This window comes from Nothobranchius furzeri, chromosome 15 (assembly GCF_043380555.1).
Source record: "Nothobranchius furzeri strain GRZ-AD chromosome 15, NfurGRZ-RIMD1, whole genome shotgun sequence".
Classification (NCBI taxonomy): domain Eukaryota; kingdom Metazoa; phylum Chordata; class Actinopteri; order Cyprinodontiformes; family Nothobranchiidae; genus Nothobranchius; species Nothobranchius furzeri.
Window position 1 is genome coordinate 29,920,879 of NC_091755.1, and position 22,142 is coordinate 29,943,020.

General features: G+C 40.1%; 1 protein-coding gene across 13 annotated transcripts in view; it reads left to right on the plus strand.

Moving 5' to 3' along the window:
• The window catches only part of chl1a (cell adhesion molecule L1-like a), a 76,136-nt gene that overhangs the window by 7,943 nt on the left and 46,051 nt on the right, over positions 1-22,142 (plus strand). For 12 of the 13 annotated variants that reach the window (XM_070545150.1, XM_054745821.2, XM_054745823.2 and 9 more), the window contains 9 exons: positions 15,907-16,069; positions 16,155-16,263; positions 16,353-16,540; positions 16,633-16,755; positions 20,573-20,743; positions 20,960-20,980; positions 21,100-21,211; positions 21,299-21,480; positions 21,593-21,727. In XM_070545150.1, the coding sequence (XP_070401251.1) occupies positions 15,988-16,069; positions 16,155-16,263; positions 16,353-16,540; positions 16,633-16,755; positions 20,573-20,743; positions 20,960-20,980; positions 21,100-21,211; positions 21,299-21,480; positions 21,593-21,727 (1,123 nt within the window). In that variant the 5' untranslated portion in view covers positions 15,907-15,987. Of the gene's footprint in view, positions 1-12,265; positions 12,472-15,906; positions 16,070-16,154; positions 16,264-16,352; positions 16,541-16,632; positions 16,756-20,572; positions 20,744-20,959; positions 20,981-21,099; positions 21,212-21,298; positions 21,481-21,592; positions 21,728-22,142 lie in introns of those variants that run through there. The other variant, XM_054745818.2, reaches the window with a different exon arrangement.

Here is a 22,142-nt window from a genome sequence, read left to right on the forward strand (position 1 = left end):
GGAAATATTAAGCAATTGACAACCCACATGGAAAGAATTCATATAAACATATAGGTTTTAATATATGTTTTGATGTAGCTTTTGAATATATGTGACATATATAAAACTGGCTGTTTACTATATTATAGATACATATATGTACCTATAATATAATATATATATTATAGAAAAAATATATAATATAGAAAAATGGTCAATAATATACACATTCGGCCATATTCTGATTCAGGTTTTTAGTGTGGAGTGATTTTTGTGCCACCAACTGGAGTGTGCAGTGATCAATCTGCAAGAGCACAACGTCGTATGCAGCCCTCTCTCTGCATGCTCAACTCCGTCTCTGCCTGCACAAATCTCCCTGTTGTTGCTCAATTTGCAATTTACAAAGCAATGTAGCCTCTCCGTCAGCCAATCAGACAGCTCTCCATTATGCAATCAAAGCATGTCCAGGAAATACTGCCAGGAAAATTGCACTTTTTTCAGATAAAGAGGACTTTATATAATTATATTTATTTACCATGCTTTCGTTCTTTTTAAACACAGAAACAGTTTTGTTTCTTCAGCGTCAGCCTGAAGAAGCCGGCAGCCGTCGGCGAAACTGTAGCTACAAAACAGGTAAACAAAACTGTTTCTGTGTTTAAAAAGAACGAAAGCATGGAATTAGAAAGACACAGCAAGAACACACCTAAGATATATTTATTTAGGTTGATTAACCCTCCTCTTTTCCTGGGACATTTCCACTGTTCACTTCCTTTTACACATCAAGGGCTCATTTATGTCTAACCAAAAAGAGAAGAAACACTTTATATGTTGAAATTAAAAGTCCTCTTTAACTGAAAATAGTGCAATTTAACAGTTTTAGGAATGGGCAATGTGTCTTTTCAGGAAGTCAAATATGGTCATCCTAATCATGACACATGAATTACAACAAAGTATCTTGCAGGCAGTGGATGGTGACTGGTAGCTAACCAGCAGCAGAAAGCAGTTCAATTAGCTGTTAAATGGGTGTTTTTCTGTAAAGCAGTGTTTCCTGGACATGCTTTGATTGGATAAAACAGAGCTGTCTGTGACTGACTGTTGGAGAGGCTACTTGTTGAGGAGAGCAGGGAGAGATTTGCATCGCAGAGACAGAGTTGAGCCCACAGAGGGCTGCAGCTCCTGCACACAAGCGCAGAGCAGGTTCTGTTTGTGCAGACTCATTACTGTACGCTCAAGTTGGTGGCACTAAGTCACTCAATGAACTGGCTGGCTCGTTAATCACGTCACTTCAGGGGAGTTTTCCGACCATTTTACTATGGCGCGGCTTTTCATTATGGTTTGCGGCATGTAAACATGCTAGCGGAGTTAGCATTAGCATGTCGGTGCGGTAACATTTTCCTCTCTTGTCTGAACTATAACCTTGAAATATTAACGGTGTGCTGCTGTTGCTGTCTTACCCTAATGTGATGTTGAGTGACTTACAAGAGCGCTGAGCAGGGTTTGCTCATCGATATAAAGGTTTTGCTGTATAACCCCTGCCCCTGACTTGTCAACAAAGCTGCCGGGCTTAAGGGGAGGAAGTCCTTTCTTGATACTTCCTGTGTGCGACGGTGTAGTTCCCAGTAATTCATTAATTATTATTTCTGTTTCAGACTAAAAAAAAACTCATGTACCAACTACACGTGTCGTGATTGTGTTGAGCATGTAGATGTGAACAAATAAAAAAAGTTAACTGAAAAAATAAAATAAACCAAAATGATAGGGGGGCTTGTGATTATTTTAGGGGGGCTGAAGCCCCCCTAAAACGGACCTAACGACGTCAGTGGGTTCAAGTGATTTCCAATGAAATATTTATTGGTTAAATCTACTCTTAAATATGCTTGTTCTCATGCATGTGTTTCAGGTATTTGATACAAGGTAGGCAAAATGTTTAAAATATATTATTTCATAACTATTTGTTATAGTTTTCTAGCTCATTGGTGCACATCTGCTGCCTGGGACGTGTTTAAAATTTGAACTAGACCACATCTTTGTGTCTCGTTTGTTTTTGAAAATGTCCCTTCATAAATGATCGTGTGTTGTTTATTAGCCACAAGACAGAAATGTAAAAAAAATACTGTACAAGTGTGCACAGTTAAATACAAAATGTCTTCATGTTAAATATGCACAGTCATTCATAGAGTTTGTGACAAAAACACACTATTTCATATTAGCTTGATTTAAAATGCTGCCATGGATGGATGGATGGATGGATGGATTGACAAAAGTCTGTTTTCTTCTGTTTTAACTGATGTTTGATTTATTCATACTATCACACTAATCCATTTTGTATTACATTCATCATATGTTTTATAATTTATGCTAATCCTTGACCACTACATTTTGGCACAATCTGCAATTATTAGGTCTGACCCTCACACTCATAGTTTCATTCATCCACTGCTGGTATTCCAGACAGCAGGATTTGAACTGGAGTCTGTTGGAATTTGATTCATATGCTAATGAGTTGAATTCCCATGGATTTCTCTGGCCTGAACCACAGATATCACCTCCTATAAACTCCACTCACTCAAATCCCACCCTCCTCATGCTTCACGTCTCTTCCTTTAAATCGCTCAGCTTCGCTCATTCGTACAGATTTTCTTCTCTGTAATTTCACAGACGTGTTTTTATAAGATGGAGGTGAAACCTCTAAAGCAGATGTTGATATGCATCTCTGTTGGCATCTGCGCAAATCAGATGACATCTTTCTGGGAGTCTGAAAGGAATATTTCCAATGAAAAAAAGATACGAGTCCAAATTATTTCAGATACATGTTTTCCAGGTGAATTATTCACGACTTTGTTGTGGAGGTTATTCAGATAATAAAATCCTAATATTGTTTTATTATTATTATTATTATTATTATTATTATTATTATTATTTAGAAATCTTTCATGATAGCTGCAACCATATAATTTTGTTTTTCCCTTGAATCAGAATATATTTTTTAATGGTAAAAATAAATATTTATCTTTTCTTTGAATAGAATTTATTAGCACTTATCACAGTAAATGGGTCTCTTTATTCTGCTTTTTATTTATTGCTTTGAGGGAGAAGAAAGTTGCCTTTGTGCTTTATGACATGGTAGATTGTTCCAGACCTCTTGGAGAACTAACCATACATATTTTGAGGATGTAGGCGTCCTCACATCCTTCTGTCTCCTCACGTAATCCCAGTAATCCATCGGTGTATTTACTTGCGCATCAGAAAACCCAAGTAAAAAAACACTTATGTCAGTTTTTTTTAATGCATTTAAAACATGCAAGTCTGACTGTAGTTGAACTGGTTAAAATCAAACTGAAGCACCCAGATAATGCAGTAGCAATCCGAATACATTCTGCATGAAAACGGGTCAGCACAACTGAACTGGTTGGACCCTCGTGTTCTGGAAGTGACGAGACTGCTGAGGAGGTCTTTTGATAATATTACCACAAAGTAACATGCCTATTACCATCAAACAGTATATACCAAACAGGCTGTGCTGCAGCGTTTTTGTCCATTCCTTCGGCTGTTGTGCATATCCCGTTTCCATTCTGTCTGCTTCACTCTTGCTGGTGTTTGTTTACTATTTGTGTTGCCATAATCTATTGGGAAAAATGCTGAAGCAAAAGGGTGCATGTCGCCACCTACTGTACCAGAGTGGAACGAACTTCAATTGAGAGTGGTTTTTTAATGTGCATGTAAACTAGGATAAAGACTCCCAACTTACCATAAGATCAACCTGGATCGACTTAGATGTCGGTCAGTGTGCATGATGCCAGATCAGGGCTCTGTGGGGACAGACCATCCCTTCTTGTTCTTTCTTTACGCTGAAAATTCTTAATGACTTGGATGTTTGGGGTCATCCACTTTGCATTTTGTAAATTGGTAAAAAAAAATAAATAAATAAAATTAAAAAAATCTGAAATCATTCTTTGTTTATATTTTCTCACACCTGTCTAAAACCTTTGCACAGTACTGTATCTTCGACACACACGACCTTTGTTTATTTTTATTATTTTCTTCCTTAAATAAGTACGTTTAGGAACTATTATTTGAAACCTTGTGTTAAAAGTGTTAAAAAACAGTAGAAAACATAAAAAATGTTAACAGATTTCTAAAAACATGTCCAGTTAACCTCTGAAAACAGGTTTTTGCTACTGTAGAATTGTTTTCTGGTGCTGCAGATGGTGTTTTGGCAGTTGGAGCAGAAAAATAAAAACAACTGTTTCTAGGCAAGCAGACTCCACATGAACTCTGGAACCACTTAGTAGAAAAACCCCTCAAGTACTTCACATTTGAGGGAAAGGAAAGCAGTTTCTTTGACACCAAGGAAGGCATGACGGGCGTTTAAATTGCCAACCTGTAAGGGATATTCCTTGATTTTAGCCTCAATCTCAAAAGTAAAACATGCATACTAAAAGACCAAACTGTATACTGTTTTTAAGACAAATGAGAAAAGGATGAGTTAATTCATCTGGGACTGGTGCAGAACATTTTTATACTAATTCCATAATAAATAGTACATAATGAATAAAACATGAAGCTGCATCAGAACAAAATGTATTGGGTGAAGGCAAATGCAGCATATAGGATCTACAGAAAAAAGACTCCCTGTCTGTAAAAGCTTTGAAGAAGAGAAACATCTCACTAAGATAATTACCCTACATCATCGCTCAAGAGCTTAAATGGAAGAAAAGTGAAATCTGACCTTACCCAGCATGTCACCTCACCCCAGTCCAGTGGAACACCTCTAGGGTGTTTCAACAAGAAACATAAAGAAACTATCCTTCAGGCGAAGAACAGCTAAAATAGGCTAAGCGTGCCTCCAAACATGGAGTTTCCATGATACGGAGAGGGATTTAAACTGAGGGGGATTCACCAAGTTCAGCTTTATCATGTTTCACCTGAAAACTGAATACGTTTTTTCACATACCAGCTCTACTTTACGTAATACACCTTTCAAGTGTTCATCATTTAAATGGCATTGGCTAGAGCAATGGAAAGAAGATGTTTTATGTCTACAGACACTGGCCACTTTATTTGGTATACGTTGGACTCATGCCTAACATGTTCTGCAGACTCTGGGTGTAATGAGTGGTTATGTTACCTATTGTTACCTTCTTATCATGTCAAACCCATCTTATTTTGTCCACACAACTGCTTCTCTAGATGTTTTCTATGGTTGTGGGTGAAAATCCCAGTAGACCAGTTTCTGAGTTACCCAGACCAGCCTTTCTGGTACCAACAACCTAATCCCCCCCCCCTTTGTTTTAACTCAGTTGGTTTCTTTGTCACTACCACTTTTTGAAAAGTAAAAGTCTTACTAGAAAAGTGGATTTTTCTGTAATTTAGAAGTTGCAATGTCTACAAATCCCTACAGAAATATCACTAAAGTCCTGTGATATCGCTCTTGTACCAACTCTGAGAACTTGTGTGTGAGAAATTGAGGTTTAGGAGTTGTTAGTCCGCAGAGACTACAGGGCATGTTGCACTTCTCTGATTTACAAGCTTTGCTTGATACTTGGCTCTACATGTAGGACCAGCCACATTGTTTAGTCATGGACTATTTGCAGAAGTATTTCTAATGATTGCAGTTGTCAATTTTTTTCAAGCCGCACCTGTTGACATGCTGAAAGTAGTCAAACGGTGAGTCATTTCAGGTTGTGGTTTGACCTGGGCCTCTTAACATTTTTCTTTGTGCTCTAGTGGCATTTCCCTCCACACACCAGCTCCCAAACTTCCGACTCTAACTCGGTAGAGCCCCATAAAACACTCTTTAATGGACCCTTTTCAGTTGGACGCACAGACCAGAACAAACATTTTAATTCATGGTGATCCAGAAATGCAAATGAAGCAAGGCCCTGACACATTCACAGGGGTACCTCCTGTCACGACAGCGGTGATACTACTGCTCACACAGGTTGGTGAAAGCTACAGCTTCTATGGTTGTTGGTATGGTATTTTAGATCTACCAAGGCGATAAATCTCCTTAGGTGCCACTGGCTCTGAGCCACAGCATTGATGTGACAGAAAAAGGGGAAAGTAGATGAAGACATAAAACTTGCTTTTCCACTGAAATCTGCTAATTGAATGCTGTGACTGTGTTTTTTGTCAGTTAGGTGAAACTCTGGTGGCAGGATGGCAAACTATCCAAAATCACACTTTTATTTAAGTGGCTCTTTTGTGATTTTGCAAATATAATAACTCAGACTAGCGCAAGTTAGCTTTGCTGCTAAGAGAAGTTGATGTCTGGATTCTTTAATTCATTACCCAGCCAGAGCACTTTTCAGTTTCAAAATGTCGCTTCTCGTCTGACTCGTGTTTTGAGCCATTTTCCAACCTTGCTGAAGACATAATTAAGTTCTGCTTTGAGGGTGGACATTGAAATGACTCATGAGTATAATACTTGACATGTTGCGACAGCTTCAGAGCTAATTTGCTGCCAATTCAAGAAAACTGGGCAGATGAAACATCATCTTCTCAGTCTGATTATTTTATACTCACCAACAAATCACTTTTACTGACTTTTGTAGCATGCCATCTAGAATAACTGAAGTTTAATTACACTTTGGTAAATGGTAAGTGGCCTGTATTTGATATAGCACCCAAGGCACTCCACAACACAATCAGTCATTCACCCATTCACACACACATTCACACCCTGGTGGTGATGAGCTACGTTGTAGCCACAGCTGCTGCTCACACTGGCGAGGTGAGTATGCTGTACACAGGCACCACCAACAGTACAGGTGGGTTAAGTGTCTGACCAAGTGTCAGACTGAGCTTCACACGTCTTAATCTCGTGCCATACTGGACATTTGTTACTATGCTTTTGGTGTTTTATAGGGAAATGAGTAGGAGTGTTTAGAACATTGAGATTGTTAGGGTGGGTTAGGTTAGTGTGGTTTTAGGCATAGCTCTTAATCTACACAATGAATTTTAAAGATTTTCTACTTGGATACATTAGGTCCAACACTGCCCACTTGATCCCCATCAGTAAAAATAGTTCTATGTCAAACTTGGTATTTGCAAATCCTGTTCAGGCATTCCCCCAGGATGTTGAGGTCTCCAAGGAAAACAATTTGTCAGTGAAACCTGACTTGTGTCTTCTTGTACCTTAATTTACTCAAGCTACAGTCATCTTGTGGGTGAATAATGGGGATTGCACAACTTTAACAGAGCTGGATCAACAGAGTGTATGTTGGGCCCCTTCACTCAAGATTTGGATCCCTTTGAGGATGTAGTTGGATTGTGACACACATGTTATTTTTTTCATTGTTACATGAATCAATAAAATATATAAAGTTTTCTTTGTTTCATCTTCTTCACTTTATCTGGGTCCAGATAATTGGGTCCAGTCTGTCCTGTCCCTGGCCACTTCTGCCAGCTTCATTTAGTGGGATCCCAAGGCTTTCCCATGCCAGTCTGGGGATATAATAACTCCAACATGTACTGGGTTGGCCTGAGGCTCTCCCGTTGAAACACTTCCCTTGGGAGTTATCCAGGGGCATCCGTACCACCTACCCAAACCAGCAGAGTTCTTCTCTTTCTGTGTCTCTCAGTCTAAGCCTAACGTTTGTCACAATCCAACTACATTCTGGGGGATTCCTTTCACATCCTGGGTGAAGGGGGTCTGAAATAGGAAAAAAAATCTATAAAGTATTTTACAGGAATTTGTTTGGTAATTTTTACAAAATCACTTTGACAAAACTCACCAAGTCATTTGCTCTGGTCTTCTTTTCTTTTCATAAATACAAAGCCTTGCATTTTCTTCCATGCTGCACATCACAGCTGTAACAAAAGTCATTTCTTCATTCCACAACAAGTATGTTTGTTATTTCTTTTGTCCACGCTCCAACTCTTTAACGTTTTTCATAAACTTCTGTCTGACGGCTTTTGAATTTGTCTTTCAGCTCTGCTACGGAAAACAAACAACAACGAATGCACAACTTCAAAAGAGACTAAAGAGCATTTGACAAGCAAAACTGCCAGATCATTTTTGGTTTACAAAACAACTCATACCATAAAGACTTACTTATGGATTATAAATGTTTTTGACAAATTGCTGCTAACAAACACATTCTGTCATCTATTACCCAACATGTTAAATCTTTAATGAAGACTTTGACATATTTTTACTCATGGACGTAATTTTCACTTTAGAAGTGGGGGGGACACGGGGGGGGGGGGGGGGGGGTCTTTACAGTATGCTCTAATGGGAAACAGGCTTCAACACAAACGGTTGTTTTCCGCTTGGTCCAAGAGCTCAACCAGTGTGAGTTTAATATAGCGTAATGTTGTCTTTGGATGGTAAAAAGTGCAGGGGTCAAAACTTGACTTTGGAAAAAGTGTGGGGGGGGGGGGTGGGGGGGGGACATGTCCCCCCTGTCCCCCCCAAAATTACGTCCATTATTTTTTACTGCTTCTACACAAACAGCTGATTTGAAAAATGAATTTGGTAAAATTTCAGAGGTTTTAGAGGTTTTAGGCCTTCGAGGTGATTCCTTAAACTAATTACCAGCTTATTTCAGACCACAACGTTTAACAGCTCCCTTTATTTACCTCTCTGTGATGAATGACAAATCAGAGAAGCAGAAAGTGTGACAAGATCTTCTCACGGCTCCAGTGTTCAAGGAGGAGGAAGTCAAGTGTGACTCCTCGTCTCTAAAGATTTTTGGCTGTGGAGAACTGATTCAGCTCCTGAATACCGCTTTTTGTCACTCCGGAGATTCAGCAGACGTTTTTGACAGTGATGCATGTCGTTTTTATAGTCTGTGCTCACAAAGGCACTTTGAGTATTTAGCGTAAAAACAAAAATCATGTTTTGGTGTAATTCTAACTCCAGATGTTCTGTGACATATGTTATATTTGGAAAAAGAGATTAAACATATAGAGCAGTGTAAGCCAAACCTGTGGATTTGGATTTTGTAGCTGTCATAGCGTGCTGTGTGCGTGCCAGGCCAGATCTTCACGTCATTCCACTAATCACGGTGTTCCAGCGCAGGAAGCAGTTAAACCCCAGGCTGAATGAGCGTCGATGAGCCACACACACACACACACACACACACACACACACACACACACACACACACACACACACACACACAATACAAATAATGGAGGGGTGAAAGCTGGCAAAACATTTGCTGATAAAATATTTAATTAGATGATAAAACAGCAAATCTACCAGAATAATTCAAATGCTTTTAGTTTGCTTAGTCAAAACGAGCCATGCTTGTGTGAACTTTAAATCACATCATCGCTGGCGTGTGTCTTGGTTTAGAAAATTTGAGCTACTGCTCACACGCTTCCCCTGAAGCCCGCCCTGCCTATATGTATCAACACAATGTAAATGTGTTGTTCTGTTTCTTTACACGGAACTGGAAACGCCGGTTTGCTCTGGTGCGTTTGAAGTGACAGGGAGCTGTTTGGGTGAATTCCCAGCGTGCGTGTTTAGATGTGTTTTATTTTTTTTTAAGTGCTTGAAGAACTGAGAAACAAATGAGGGGCTTGTTAGGGCACTGACCTTTAAGAAGAGGCTGTTGCTAAATACACAAGGCGTAATGAATGGAGGATGCAGTGAAGTTAGTGCGGCGGTTTGGCTAGACCGACGACTGGATGGTCCAATAATTGTTTTTGGTCCAAACCATAGTATCGGCTGAGGTTTTTAGACAAATGCGAGAGAACCACTTCATTAATTTGTTAGTTTTCTTTAAATCTCCACAATATATATATTAACTTTGTTAGAGGCATGAACAAAATGTTTTAATCTATTTGTTTTCCAAAGTTGCAGCTTTATGGTTCATAAACTTCTATGCAGTCGTCTATATGTTGACCAAATGCAACATGTCGATCTTTATTTATTTATTTTTTTTATGTCATGTCATGTGGATCTGTAGAGATGATCATCAATCAAAATTCTGAAAATGACTTCAAACAAGATATTTAATAACGGATGATCAGTGCTGCTTAAAATGAACTCTTCAGTCCTCATCCAGAAAAAAATTATCCTCTCTTCTGTCTCATGATTAGCAGTAGCTGGAGTGTTTGTGCCCACAAATGTTTCCTTTAGATTCATGCCCACTTTCAAGAGCAGCACAGTGCTGTATGCACAGCAGCAGTGTGCATCATGGCATTAAAGCGTGTCCTGGGTGCATTGTAGAGATTTCGTCCTCTTGGATACTAAGAAGCTGCTCTTGGAGCACGTCTTCTGCATTTTGGTAATGAGGATGCTGATGGGGCCTATGGATGGCTGGTGTTTACTTGAAAACGGACGTCTTTTTTCTTGCAGAAATCTCTGAGATTTCAAGTTATAAATAAACTGAAAAACATTCTGTACACTCTGTACTCTAGAAAAAAAGTCCCATTACGCTGAGAAGTAAAACATTTGAAGTGCATACCAGCCCACTTAAAACACTGGTTTTTGTCCATCAGTTTGGACATGAAAGACGATTGGTGTCAAGACTGCAGAGGTGGCACCATACAAATGTACCGTTTTACCAGAATAGCAGCTTACAAGATGGCTGTCAGTCCTCAGATGCTTTGCCGGAGCTTTTGATGTTATAACAATCTGTTTCTCGCTGCCAAAATCAAACACGTTTCAAAGAAAGAGCAAGTTAATTGTGTAGCTCGGCCAAGTATGTTGCTTGACTTGAATCCCAAAAAGGAAGAAACCTTTGAGGTATTCCACAGAGAAATGTGGAGCTGTCCTTCACCTGCAGCGGAAAACAAGAGTTACAAAACAATTTTGTGTTCTCACTAAGGTTGTCTGTTGCCAGAGATGTTCAAACTCAGTACTTGAACATGTACTGGCCTTTGCTGTAACGGACAGCTGTGCGGATAATCTGCTGCAATTATCAGTTATTTAATCCATGCGTACCTTTGTGTATGTGCAGCTCTGAGTACATGTGCCATTTCAAAAGGGACTTTAGAGGTTTCCTAAAGTTTACAGGACCTATGCTCCTTTAAACACGAAGAACGCCAATTTAAAGTGACGACAACAGGCTTAAATGAAGTGCGTAATTAGGTCCAGGCATTGCTTCAGGCACTAGCAGTGAGTTTAGTCTAAACAGCAGACATGTCTGAATACGTTACTGATCTGGCCAGACAGTGATAAGTACACTGCTCCAACCAGGACCACATTTTTATCTGTAAATAAACACAACAAAAGTGACTTGATTAGAACAGAAAGGCGGTTGTCACTTTTTTTTTTCATCCCGACAGTGAATTTGACATATTTTTCTTTTAAATAGGCATTAAATATTGATTCACCCAAACATTTACTGTTTTCATGTAATTTTGGAGATGTGGAGGCCATTTTTTGCAGTTTCTGTTACCCATAGAAATCCCTAAACATTGATAATATCTGAAACTTCAAAATAAAAGTGGATATCTAATAGGGAAGTAAGAAAATATCGATATGCCGTGATTGTTTTTACCTGCGATATATAGATATTCAAATGCCATGTATCTAATTTTTGGAAGAATTTATATGCAAACATTTGTTTCATTTCTTTTCTTTTGGTACAATTCAAACGCTGACCACTAGTTGGCAGCAGTGTGCAATGGGTTTTGTTTCCACCACTGAAATATAAATCCCTGTTATGGTTTAGATGCTTAACACGTTAAACATGGTAAGTATCAGTTTTGACTGTTTGTTGAATATTCCTACAATAAATTCAGTCTAAAAAATCGATAGCAACATCTGACTGAGTGCATCGCAATATATCGTAATACTTATCGTATCGCCAAAATTTTACCAGTACTCATCCCTAATTTCTAAGTAGTTGGATTACTTGTACAGTCTAAAATGAAAATTCCAAGACAAAAAGCTACTTTATATGCTGATAAACAGCTTATAAAATGGGCACGGTAGTCAACGAGATCCTGTTTATTTCAGGCATGTTTTCTGTCAATACCCTGGAGCTCTGAATAGAAATGAAATTACACAAAAGATGTGCAGAAATAAGATGATTCCACTCCGCTTTTTTGTTCTTAAGACTCAATGCATTAGAACTACTTAGTCGGGTGTAAATGGGCATCAGCCTTTTAAAGTGAGGAAGGATGAATAAATCCAGGAAAAAAGATGAGAGTTAGAGCGAAAGACATGCCTGTACTTCCTCTCCACCCAATCTTTAATGCTGTTTGAGCAGCCCACCCCCGCTGTGCATCCTTTGTCCTGATCATTGTCATTGGCTTTGAGGGGCTCTTTGCCAAGTGAGAGGCTTTGGCGACATATGTCGCTTCAGTGAGTCTGCTGCTGCTTCTTTAGCAGCGTGAGCGGAGGGGCGGGGAGCAAGCGTGTCTGTGCAGGAGGAGAGGAGCTGCGTGGTGTGGACCAGGAAGGACGTGTCAGAAATGTGTTTTCATACAGAAAGAGCTGTTGGAATGACCTCCTGATTGTTTTGGACTTGTGGAACTTTGGCTTTAGGCCTCTGGTGGATGTGGAAGATGTAAAATGACTCAAAAGCTGTAAGTATCAGTTACCTTATGAAAACTTCTCTCTTTATTTACATTTGCGTGCGTGCGTGCGTGCGTGCGTGCGTGTGTGTGTGTGTGTGTGTGTGTGTGTGTTTTGGTAGACCAATATAATGGAACATGTGCTTTACGGAAACTTTCCCAAACTTTTTCCTGATAAATGTGTTCTTGGTCACGAGGAACGCTGTTAGGGGAGCAGAGAGCTTTACGGGGGTCATTGTGACAGCATGTGTTGGTAAGGATTAGTCGTGTAGTGACACTCTTCGTGCTTTGGCCGACAAAAGGCTTAGCTAACACAATCCCTGTGGATTTGTGACCACGAGCTGCCATGTGTTCAGGTAATGGATCCCTCAGCTCCAAAAACAAATGCTTTGTAGACTGTTTACATATCCACTCCACCTCGTTTTACGCTCTGATGAATCTTTTTTTCCTTTTCCATTTAAAATAGTCAGTTTTGTTTGCATATTTACCTGAAGTGGAAGGTTTGCAGAGCTACACGAGCTTACAAAGCCTTGTCATTTACCCACAACATTCAGGTGTGTGCAGCAAGCGAGGCATCTGCTGTGCACGAATGAAAACTCCCTGCACGCTTGTGGCTGTGTTGTTTGGATCAGAAGGGATCTTCATAATAGGTCATGCTGCTCATGAGGACTGTGAGCTTAACACCTTACAAGGACTTTGCTGCACACACTGCTGGGCTGCTGAAGTTTTCTTGCTGTGATATAAATCTTAACTTTAGCATCTCACACTTGGACATTTTTTTTAACAGTGGCACCAAACTACAAGAAGACTTAATATACTCTGTAACAAAAAAAAAGTTATTTTTTTCAGATCGCATTAAAAAATCGCAAAGTCTGTAATGAAAATAATGTTAAATCTCTTAATTTGTTTAATTGATGCCGAATTCAAGCAGCTTAATCCTGAATCTTCTCTGAAACTGTTACACTGACCTCGTCTGTGTCCTCAGAAGAACTCGGAGGCAATCTCAGTCATAGTTAAGCATCATCTTGTGCGGCTGCTGCTACTCCCCAGCTTCATTCTCCTGATAGCAGGATTAGGCTGAGGGTGAATCCTTTTGGCACCGGTTTCTGTACTGTGACAACTAAGCTGTGAAACACTGAAAGGCTTAGTCCAATTTATAAACTGCCATCTTGGATCTAGTGATCGTGACAGACAACTGCTTAGTCTTTGTGTCGTTTGGGTTGCCTTCCATGCGATGCCACCAGCCCGGCTTTGCAGTTCACATGGTAATGTCCTGACAAGTTTTCTTTGTGTTGCGCTACAACCTGCAAACAATAAGGGACAACTGACGATAAAAAGACTGGTTATATATTGCATCATTATGGGATGGGGTATTTTAACCCTAGTTTCATTTGCTTTCAACAGTATAATGGGCTCGACACACGGGAGGCGACATCGCCTCTCCTCCATTCATTTTCAATGAGACATGCGCGACAAAGCGATAATCGCGGGTCTCCCTCCTACCAAGCGAAACGTGAAAAACGTGCATGTGAAATTTTGCGCTCGTGCACGTGTCGTGCACGGACGACCCAGCGACGCGATCCCAGAAAGTTGAAACATTTTCAACTTTTCATCGCTGTCGCTCGGACGAGGACCAACCAACGGAGGTTTCATTCACTGACCAATGAGCGGACAGGATGCTCCGTACACCTCCGAGCAAACATGGAGGAAAAGTTGATTATTATTATGTTTTATGTAGTAAAATCAGAAGTAAGATTTCACACAACTCTAGCAGCACCTTGTGAAACATCATATCTACCACTTTATTAACTCTGAACCGCTTAAATAACCTTAATTCCCTCCAACCTGACACAGCCAAACAAAACAACGGAAGTTTCGATTTCGCCATGGAACAGAACGCGTAGACGGCTTTGCCGCTGGCCGCTGCCGCGGATCGCCTCCCGTGTGTCAGGTAATAAAAGCGACAGCGACAAATTTCGCTGATCGCGGTCGTTTGTCGCCTCCCGTGTGTCGAGCCCATAAAAGTTCTTGATAAATTAAAAAGTTGTAAATAAAATATAGTATTTTAAGGCACATTTTGGAATATTTGTCTTGTTTACCATCAATTTCAGAGACAAAAACGTTTTCATTCATATTTTTCACCAACATCTATAATAAATATTCCGAAGAACTTAAACTTTTACATTTTTATTTACATAAACCGTGGTCCACGCTCCATAGTCATGTGCCATCTTGAAATACAGTAGCTGTTAAGGGACATACAAAACTGAAAGTTCTCTTTTTCCCTCCAAAATGTGTGCAAAAGATGGCGCCAATTCTCTTCGAGGCAGCCTTTTTAGTCTGGGGATACCCTGCTCCTTCCCGTTGGGTTGCTAGCCCTAGTCTAAAGCACGTGATCGCTGCATTGAAGCTGGAATTTGTTGATGACTGTGGTGATGCGTGCATGGCTGCGAGGAGGAGGGAGGCAGGTTATACGACAGTAGTGGAAGACATGGTAGAAGTAGTAGAAACAGCAGCTGCGGCAGCAGTGGAGCAAGAAGATGCAACTGTTGCAAATGACTAATCAGGCCTGTTTCTATAATCACAAGACAAGGGCAGAGGGATGTTGATTCCCTGAGAGATGCTGACTGCAGGAAGCAGCAGAAACAGTAAATAAAACATGCAGATGGTTGAAAGCTGATATGATATGTTTTCTGTGCTTCACCCCGAAGTGCCTGTCAGTGCCACGGTGTTTCCCTCTCCCTCACAGCTGTGCACGCATCGCCACAATGAAACAAAGCTTTTTTGATGCATGTGGGCTATCGTAGCTGAAGTGTCCAGTCTGAACTCTGGGGTGCTAAAGAGTCAAACATTTTTACACTCTACCTTTGAAATGAGATGAATAAAAATATTAAAGATAAAGTTAAGTTTCTGCTTCTCTTTCTTATGACGGATGCATATGATTATCTTGAGCCAATTTTAGAAACGCTTTCAGAAAAGCACCTTTTTTATTTCAAGGTCTTAACATTTCCCTTTTTTTCTGTCGTTGGAGTCTATGGAAACTCGTTGAATCGCAAAACACATTAAAGTCTGACACAATTTAAAATCCATAGAAATAACTTAGTAACAAAATGCAATAGTATGGAGAACCTGGAGGGACAAGGGAAAAAAACATAATTTAAAATGTGCCGTGTGTGAGCAAGTTTCCATATTTGTTCGTACCCTAGTCACATTTGAATTGTATATGGACTTTTATTTTTAAATTACCATTAAAGCTCTTGACTGTATCCAGATTTAAACTCTGACTAACTTAGTGTGCCAATAGCAACACTGCTTGGTTAAATAAGACGATGTGGTTAATGGGACCATTTGAAATGCTTGAAACTCTAATTTCTGCATTTAATATATTTATTTTAAAGTAAAAAATTGCACAGAAGTGATGTAAAATTCTATTTCTGACTTTTTCAGGTTCCCTGTGCCTTATACATTCCAAGTGACAACATTTAATCTGCACATTCTCCTGATCTCCAGCGTCTTCAGAAGAGTGTGATGAGGTTAGCAGGGAGCCTGTCGCTAGTTCTGCTTTTGGTTTTCACCTCCGAGGCTGCAGGACTCGATATTCCTTTGGAAGGTAGCAGAGTGAGGCGTGGTTGTTATAATTGTGCTTTTTGTTTTGAGTGGGATTTATTATTGCCGTGCATGTTTTTTTGTTACAGTTGAGCAGCCTCCGACTATAATAAGGCACACGCCAAGTCCTGTAATTATACTTCCTTATGACAATGCACTAGTTATCAGCTGTGAAGCCAGAGGGAACCCACCACCACAGTAAGAGACATCAGTGCATCTAATTACAGCTCTAACTGAACTAAACATGACATCTACTGAAGCCTTGTCACATATTTTTACTTCAACAGATACCGATGGACAAAGGACGGTCAAGAATTCGACTTCCCGAGAGAAGAAACAATCACAACCGGAAGCAGAAATGGAAATTTCTCATTTCACAAAAAGCATTCTGTGCAGTTTGTGGGTAAATGGCGGTGCTTCGCCTCCAACAAGCTGGGAACTGCCATGACGGAGGAGATTGAAATCACTCTTCTAGGTTGGCCACATTTACATAAACCAGTGAAACTCTTGGCAGAGTCTTGTCTGAGTCACCACATCAGAGTAATAACTAAGGTTTGTTTTTATTAGTTTCACCCAAGTTCCCAAAGGAAACATTTGATCCTGTTATTGTGAAAGAGGGAGAGCCAATCACTCTGCAGTGCAACCCTCCCAAAGGTGTGCCCCCACGTCTGCTCTACTGGATGACTGTTGGTAAGCCATCATGCAGTCATTTGCCTGTTTCTCTTTGCTGGATGCACTTTTGCAAGGGTTGGACTCAGTGTGCAATTTGTGAAAAAAAACTCCTCCCACGCCCGGGTTTTTGCCTCGGCGACCATCCGAGCCGCATTCCGCTTCAAGATTGTTTTTTAAAACATTTTCTCTAATTAACAAATACTTAGTCACAAGGCCTTACCATGAACAAAATGAGCCTCACCCCTTCTTTCCACCGGAGCCGTCAGCAGCACGTTACTGCAGCAGCACGTCTTGCTCGCGTAAGCTGCTGCTTGGCCCTTCCCATGAGACGCGAAGCAGCAGAGGAGCAGCTGTCACCGACAGAGCATGAAGTCACTCGTCAGTAAACACAACAACAAGCAGGAGAAAACTACAACATGGCTCCAAAAGGTTTGTGTTTTATGTTCTGTCCGTTTTATAATCGCCAATACGGACCTGAAAAACAAAGGAGACCGCTAGCTAGATGATAACTTCTCACGGGGCCGCACAGTTAGTAACTTTTTTTTAAAGTAAAGCAACCGGAAGGCAGTACGTTTCTTTATTCTGAAAATCTCGGGAGCTTCGCTCCGTTTCCGCATCTGATTTCCTGTCTTTCCTTCCCCAAAAATGTCGAACTTGACCCGTTTCAGAGGCGTAGTGCGTAGAAAATAGAACCGGCGCGTAAAGGCCGCGACATGCTGCTCCTGAGACGCGGCCGACTCGCGCTGCTGACGGCTCCGGTGTAAAAGGTTCTGTTGACCTCAGCGGTTCCTATCAGCAGCTATGACGTGCTGCTGCAGTAACGTGCTGCTGACGGCTCTGGTGGAAAGAAGGGGTCACAAACCATTCAGGCTTTCTTCATAGAGCCTGAGTCTCCCGCGGTCATCTCTTTCGTATTTCACAGTCGTTTACGGAGGAAATCCTAAAAAAAAACGTTTTATCAAGCCTCCCATGGGCCGAACAATCAACCACACAGCAAGAATGATCCATCTGCTTCACTAATTCCTCCTCCAAAACTTGCCAAGCAATCAAATTATAGGCAAAATATGCAGTTTCTTGCCACACACTCCCGTGATGCAATGTGAGAAACATAAACATTGATATCATAAAAGATCCTTTTATAGAAACAACAAAAAAAAACATATCCCCCAAAGGATAAAAGTTTAATCACCAGACGGAGGGACAGCAAAAGCTGGGTGGGAGGGATGAATGGAGGTTTGAGGATGTGTGTGTGTGTGTGTGTGTGTTTTTTGCTTGCGGTGTGAGGTTACCTGAAAGGTCTAAAGATCAAGGTCTGAAGTTGGAGTTTTGATGAAATCGAAGACAACAAAACAATCCACATTCTGATTGGACATTTGAGTTGTTGGGTTGTCGTCATCCAGTCAGTCTAAGGTACTAGAATGTACGTAGCACTTGCTCATAGACCACTACTAGTGCTGTAAACTTTAGAGGACCTCAGTGCCACAGTCTCTAGTGAGTTACAGATCAGAAGAATTAAGCTCCAAGTTTTACATCCAGTTTTTCTTTAAATCTGCAATTAATAGTCAGACCTCCATTCTAAATACTTTACTGTACCTTGTGTGTGTGTTTTTACATTAGTGCAAATCTTCTGCACATGCACTCATTTTAGCTTCTGATACTTATCTTTTTACGAAATGACAAAGCTTTTATTTACAAGAAATCTGGGGTCAATTGAAGACATTTACTCCAAATCTTAAAGTTTTGGTTCCTTAAAGAAGGATTTATTACTTTAGTCTAATGGTGAATTTTTGTTAGGTTAATTTTTATTCTGTGAAATTATGCTTTTAATTTTTATCAACTAGAACAGCAGCAGAGCAATAAGACGTATAGTTCATTTGCCATCTTATACTGTTAGTCAGCTACAGAGGTGTGATGCTGAGTTTATTTAGAGTAAACACGTCATTTGCATGTACGTCCCTTCCAAACCAGATGCAAAGCGTGTGTGCCTTCACCTCTCAAGCCTGAAGCTACAGCAGCATATCAACATTTCTAAGAGGATTTATGGCTTAAAGACTTCTAACTCAGTAAGAATATGAAGGGACATGTAATAATTCACTGCAAATGCAAAAGATTTAGGAGGTTAAATGGTGGTTAGATTAATGTTTCCATGTGTTTGAATCAGAAGCAGATTTTAATAATAGTATTTACATTCAAGTGCATGAAATGTCAAACCTTAAAGATGACTTACTGCCTGTCTGTGCTGTGTTAGGCTGTTATGGTCAGAATCTCTAATTTGTGGTTATCACTGCACTATCTACAGCTGGTGAGAGTTTAATTTAACTGAGTGTCACTGCAAACAAGCTGAACCACCTCTTTAAGGTCGTTTTTGACTGTTTGTGTCAAGTTTTGTAGAAAACCCACACGGTTTTAGGAGAGGGTTAGGGTTTAGGGGTTTATGGAACATTATTGGTCAATATTCATGAACCTGAAGGGAGCAGCTTGTCAAACAACAAAATATTCAAAGGTATGTCATTATGATAACAGTTATGCTACACATTTCAAGTCTGTGGTGTCTTGTGGAAACTGAAATGCAGCAGATGCCTGTTCAGAAACTTTGAGAGATTTGACATGAAACTCACTTTATTGGTCTCAAACTGCCTGAAGCTTTAGAGAAATATTTGCAATGCCTCTGCTCTTTTTGGCTCTGTGCATTCGAGCATGCAGGTGAATGATTGGAATGAGACAAAACTTCACATCCTGGCTTGCTGCCTTTTCTTCTAAATCATCATTTGCTAATTGCTGCAGAAGCTTAGCATGCTTGGCTTTTATGGGATTGTTCCAAACTCAGGGAATGCACTTTGGCTCGTGTTAGAAAACCAAACAAGCAACCGTTTTTGCAGTTATTAATCAAATACCATTTTAAAAATCCATTTCTTGGATTCACACTGATGTTCTGAGGGTAATAGCTATATTCCAGAAGGTCCTTGCAGATGAAATCCAGTACCAACAGTAGTGAGGCATTTCCTCAAGAGACACATGGATGTCCCAGCAATCTGTTGGCTCTAATTTAAGTTATCAGTAACAATAAAGCTTTACACCTGAGAAAAAACAAGCTTCCTTCACATCACCTGCCTTTTTTCCCCATCTGAGCAGGAAAGTGATTTACTGTGTAAAAGGTAACCTCAAGTGCTTCATCAACGTGAGTCGTATTTTCCGGCCAACCCCTCGAAGGTCCTCAGCTCTCACCATCAAACCCAACTGATGTTATAAAGAAACGCACGAGAGTCCTTTGAGTGCTCTGGAGGACCGACCGGCTGGCACAGAGAATGAAAACAACTGTGCACAACACTTGCTTTAAATGCGGTTCAAGTGTTGTTAAAGATCAGCACATTTAAATTGCCGTGACAGTAAATGCTTTGAACATGAATTAATTAATATTTATGCAAAGCAAAACAATTTTCAAGATTTGATCTTCACCATCGTTTTAACAATTTATTCAGGTCAAGAAAGAAAGAATAGTTTTCTCCAACTTCAGGTTTGTTCAACTGGAATCAGAATTTTATCCTTTTTTTAACGCTGAACCAACAACCAGCCCTTATGGCGATATTTTAAATTCAATTTGGTTTGACCAAAGAACAACACAGAGCATCGCTGCTTTCATCATGCTCTTCACTGGGTCTATACAGGGAAACTCTTGAGGGCATTTCCATTTCATTGATCACATGTTTTACCACTCTGTGTTTCGCTTTATTATATCTAACTTTAGTTTTCCAGGTGATTTTTTTTACCGTTTGAATAAAAAGAAACAAACATTAGTGGTATGGTGCATTATTAATTCAAACATGTTGTTTTCCAGATCTCCGTCACATTGAGCAGAATGAGAGAATCTCCATGGGAACCAACGGCGACCTGTTCTTCTCTTATGCCTTATCGAACGACAGCCGGCCAGATTACTGCTGCGTTGCTGCCTTTTCCAGTATACGCACCATCGTCCAGAAAACTGCCATGTCTGTCAAGGTCGAGAAATGTAGGTTGCTAAGGCTGTTTTTGGATTTCTCAACTCAATTTGAAACTTTGTATTTGATCAAAAATATTAACCAAAAACACCTCCGCCAAATGTTTGTTTCATAATAACATAAAATCTTATTTAATTCTGTTTGAGATCAGTGTTTGGTGGACTCAACTGAATAATTTGGAAAAACAAAGAAGCTGTCACTGCTGATAATGTTTTTTCTTGTTTCAGTCAAACCCGGCAATTACTCCGGTAAGTCACACCAACACCCCAAACAAGGGTGATGATAATCAGCTAACTGAACATTTGATTTGTAATTTAATTAGTATTTATTGATCTAAATTGATCATTTATCCTCATTTCCTACACAGTTGAAGCCCTCCCAGTTAGGGCACCTAGCCTTCTGCTGCCATCTGGTGTTCAGAGTCAGAAAGTGTTGATGAAAGGAGAAGATCTGGAGCTTGAATGCTTTCCAGGAGGACTGTAGGTGTTGTTTTTTTCATTGTTATTTGTGCCACCTCCACTATCAACTCTTGATGTGTTCTAATTTGTTGTTGTTTCATGTTGTAGCCCCACTCCTGCAATTACATGGATAAAAATGGGAGAAAACTTGAGCGATCGGCATAAGATGACCAACTTTAACAAACACTTGAGCATCAGTAATGTGGATGTGAATGATCAGGGGAAATATATGTGCATGGCGGAAAACTCTGCTGGAAAAGCCGTGCACTACTTTGATGTCATAGTGCAAGGTTAGTGAGCATCACTGTGAGAGAAGCTACTTCTGTACATATCCTTAACCCTTCCTAAAAGATTGGATTTGTTTCGGCTGAAGCCAGCATGACTTAACTTGGCGTCTTCCAGAACCACCTTCATGGATTACAGAGCCTCCTCGGAGCCAGCTGGCCGTGGTTGGGTCCGATGTTGCCATTAGGTGCTCAGTGAGTGGGATACCGCCGCCAGCCATAACATGGAGCAGAAATGGAAAAATGTTCAAAGGTAAGAAATAAAACATGTCTGTGGTTTGGGCATTGTTTTAGAATGACACTAAACTTTATGTTGAATTCATAATGTGGGGCACAGGGAATGGATATAGAAAGTGAAACCAATTACAATGGAAATGTATCTTCTGTAAACATTAGGGGTTTAATAAGGCTTCTCTGTGGAGGATTCTTATAAAAACGTGTTAAAGTCCAAATGTTTGAGGTTCCTAGTGTTACTGATACTCTAACTTTTAACCCTTAATTTAAAGTCAAAATACTTTAAAAAGTGGACAGATGCTGTCAGTTATCACCACAACAACCACACCATGCAGAGACCCATGAAAAATATCTGTCCCCCTCATACGTGTCTTTTGTTCTTGAATTTTCAAAACAAGACATGATGTGTTGCTTTTTGAGATCTTATAGCAGGG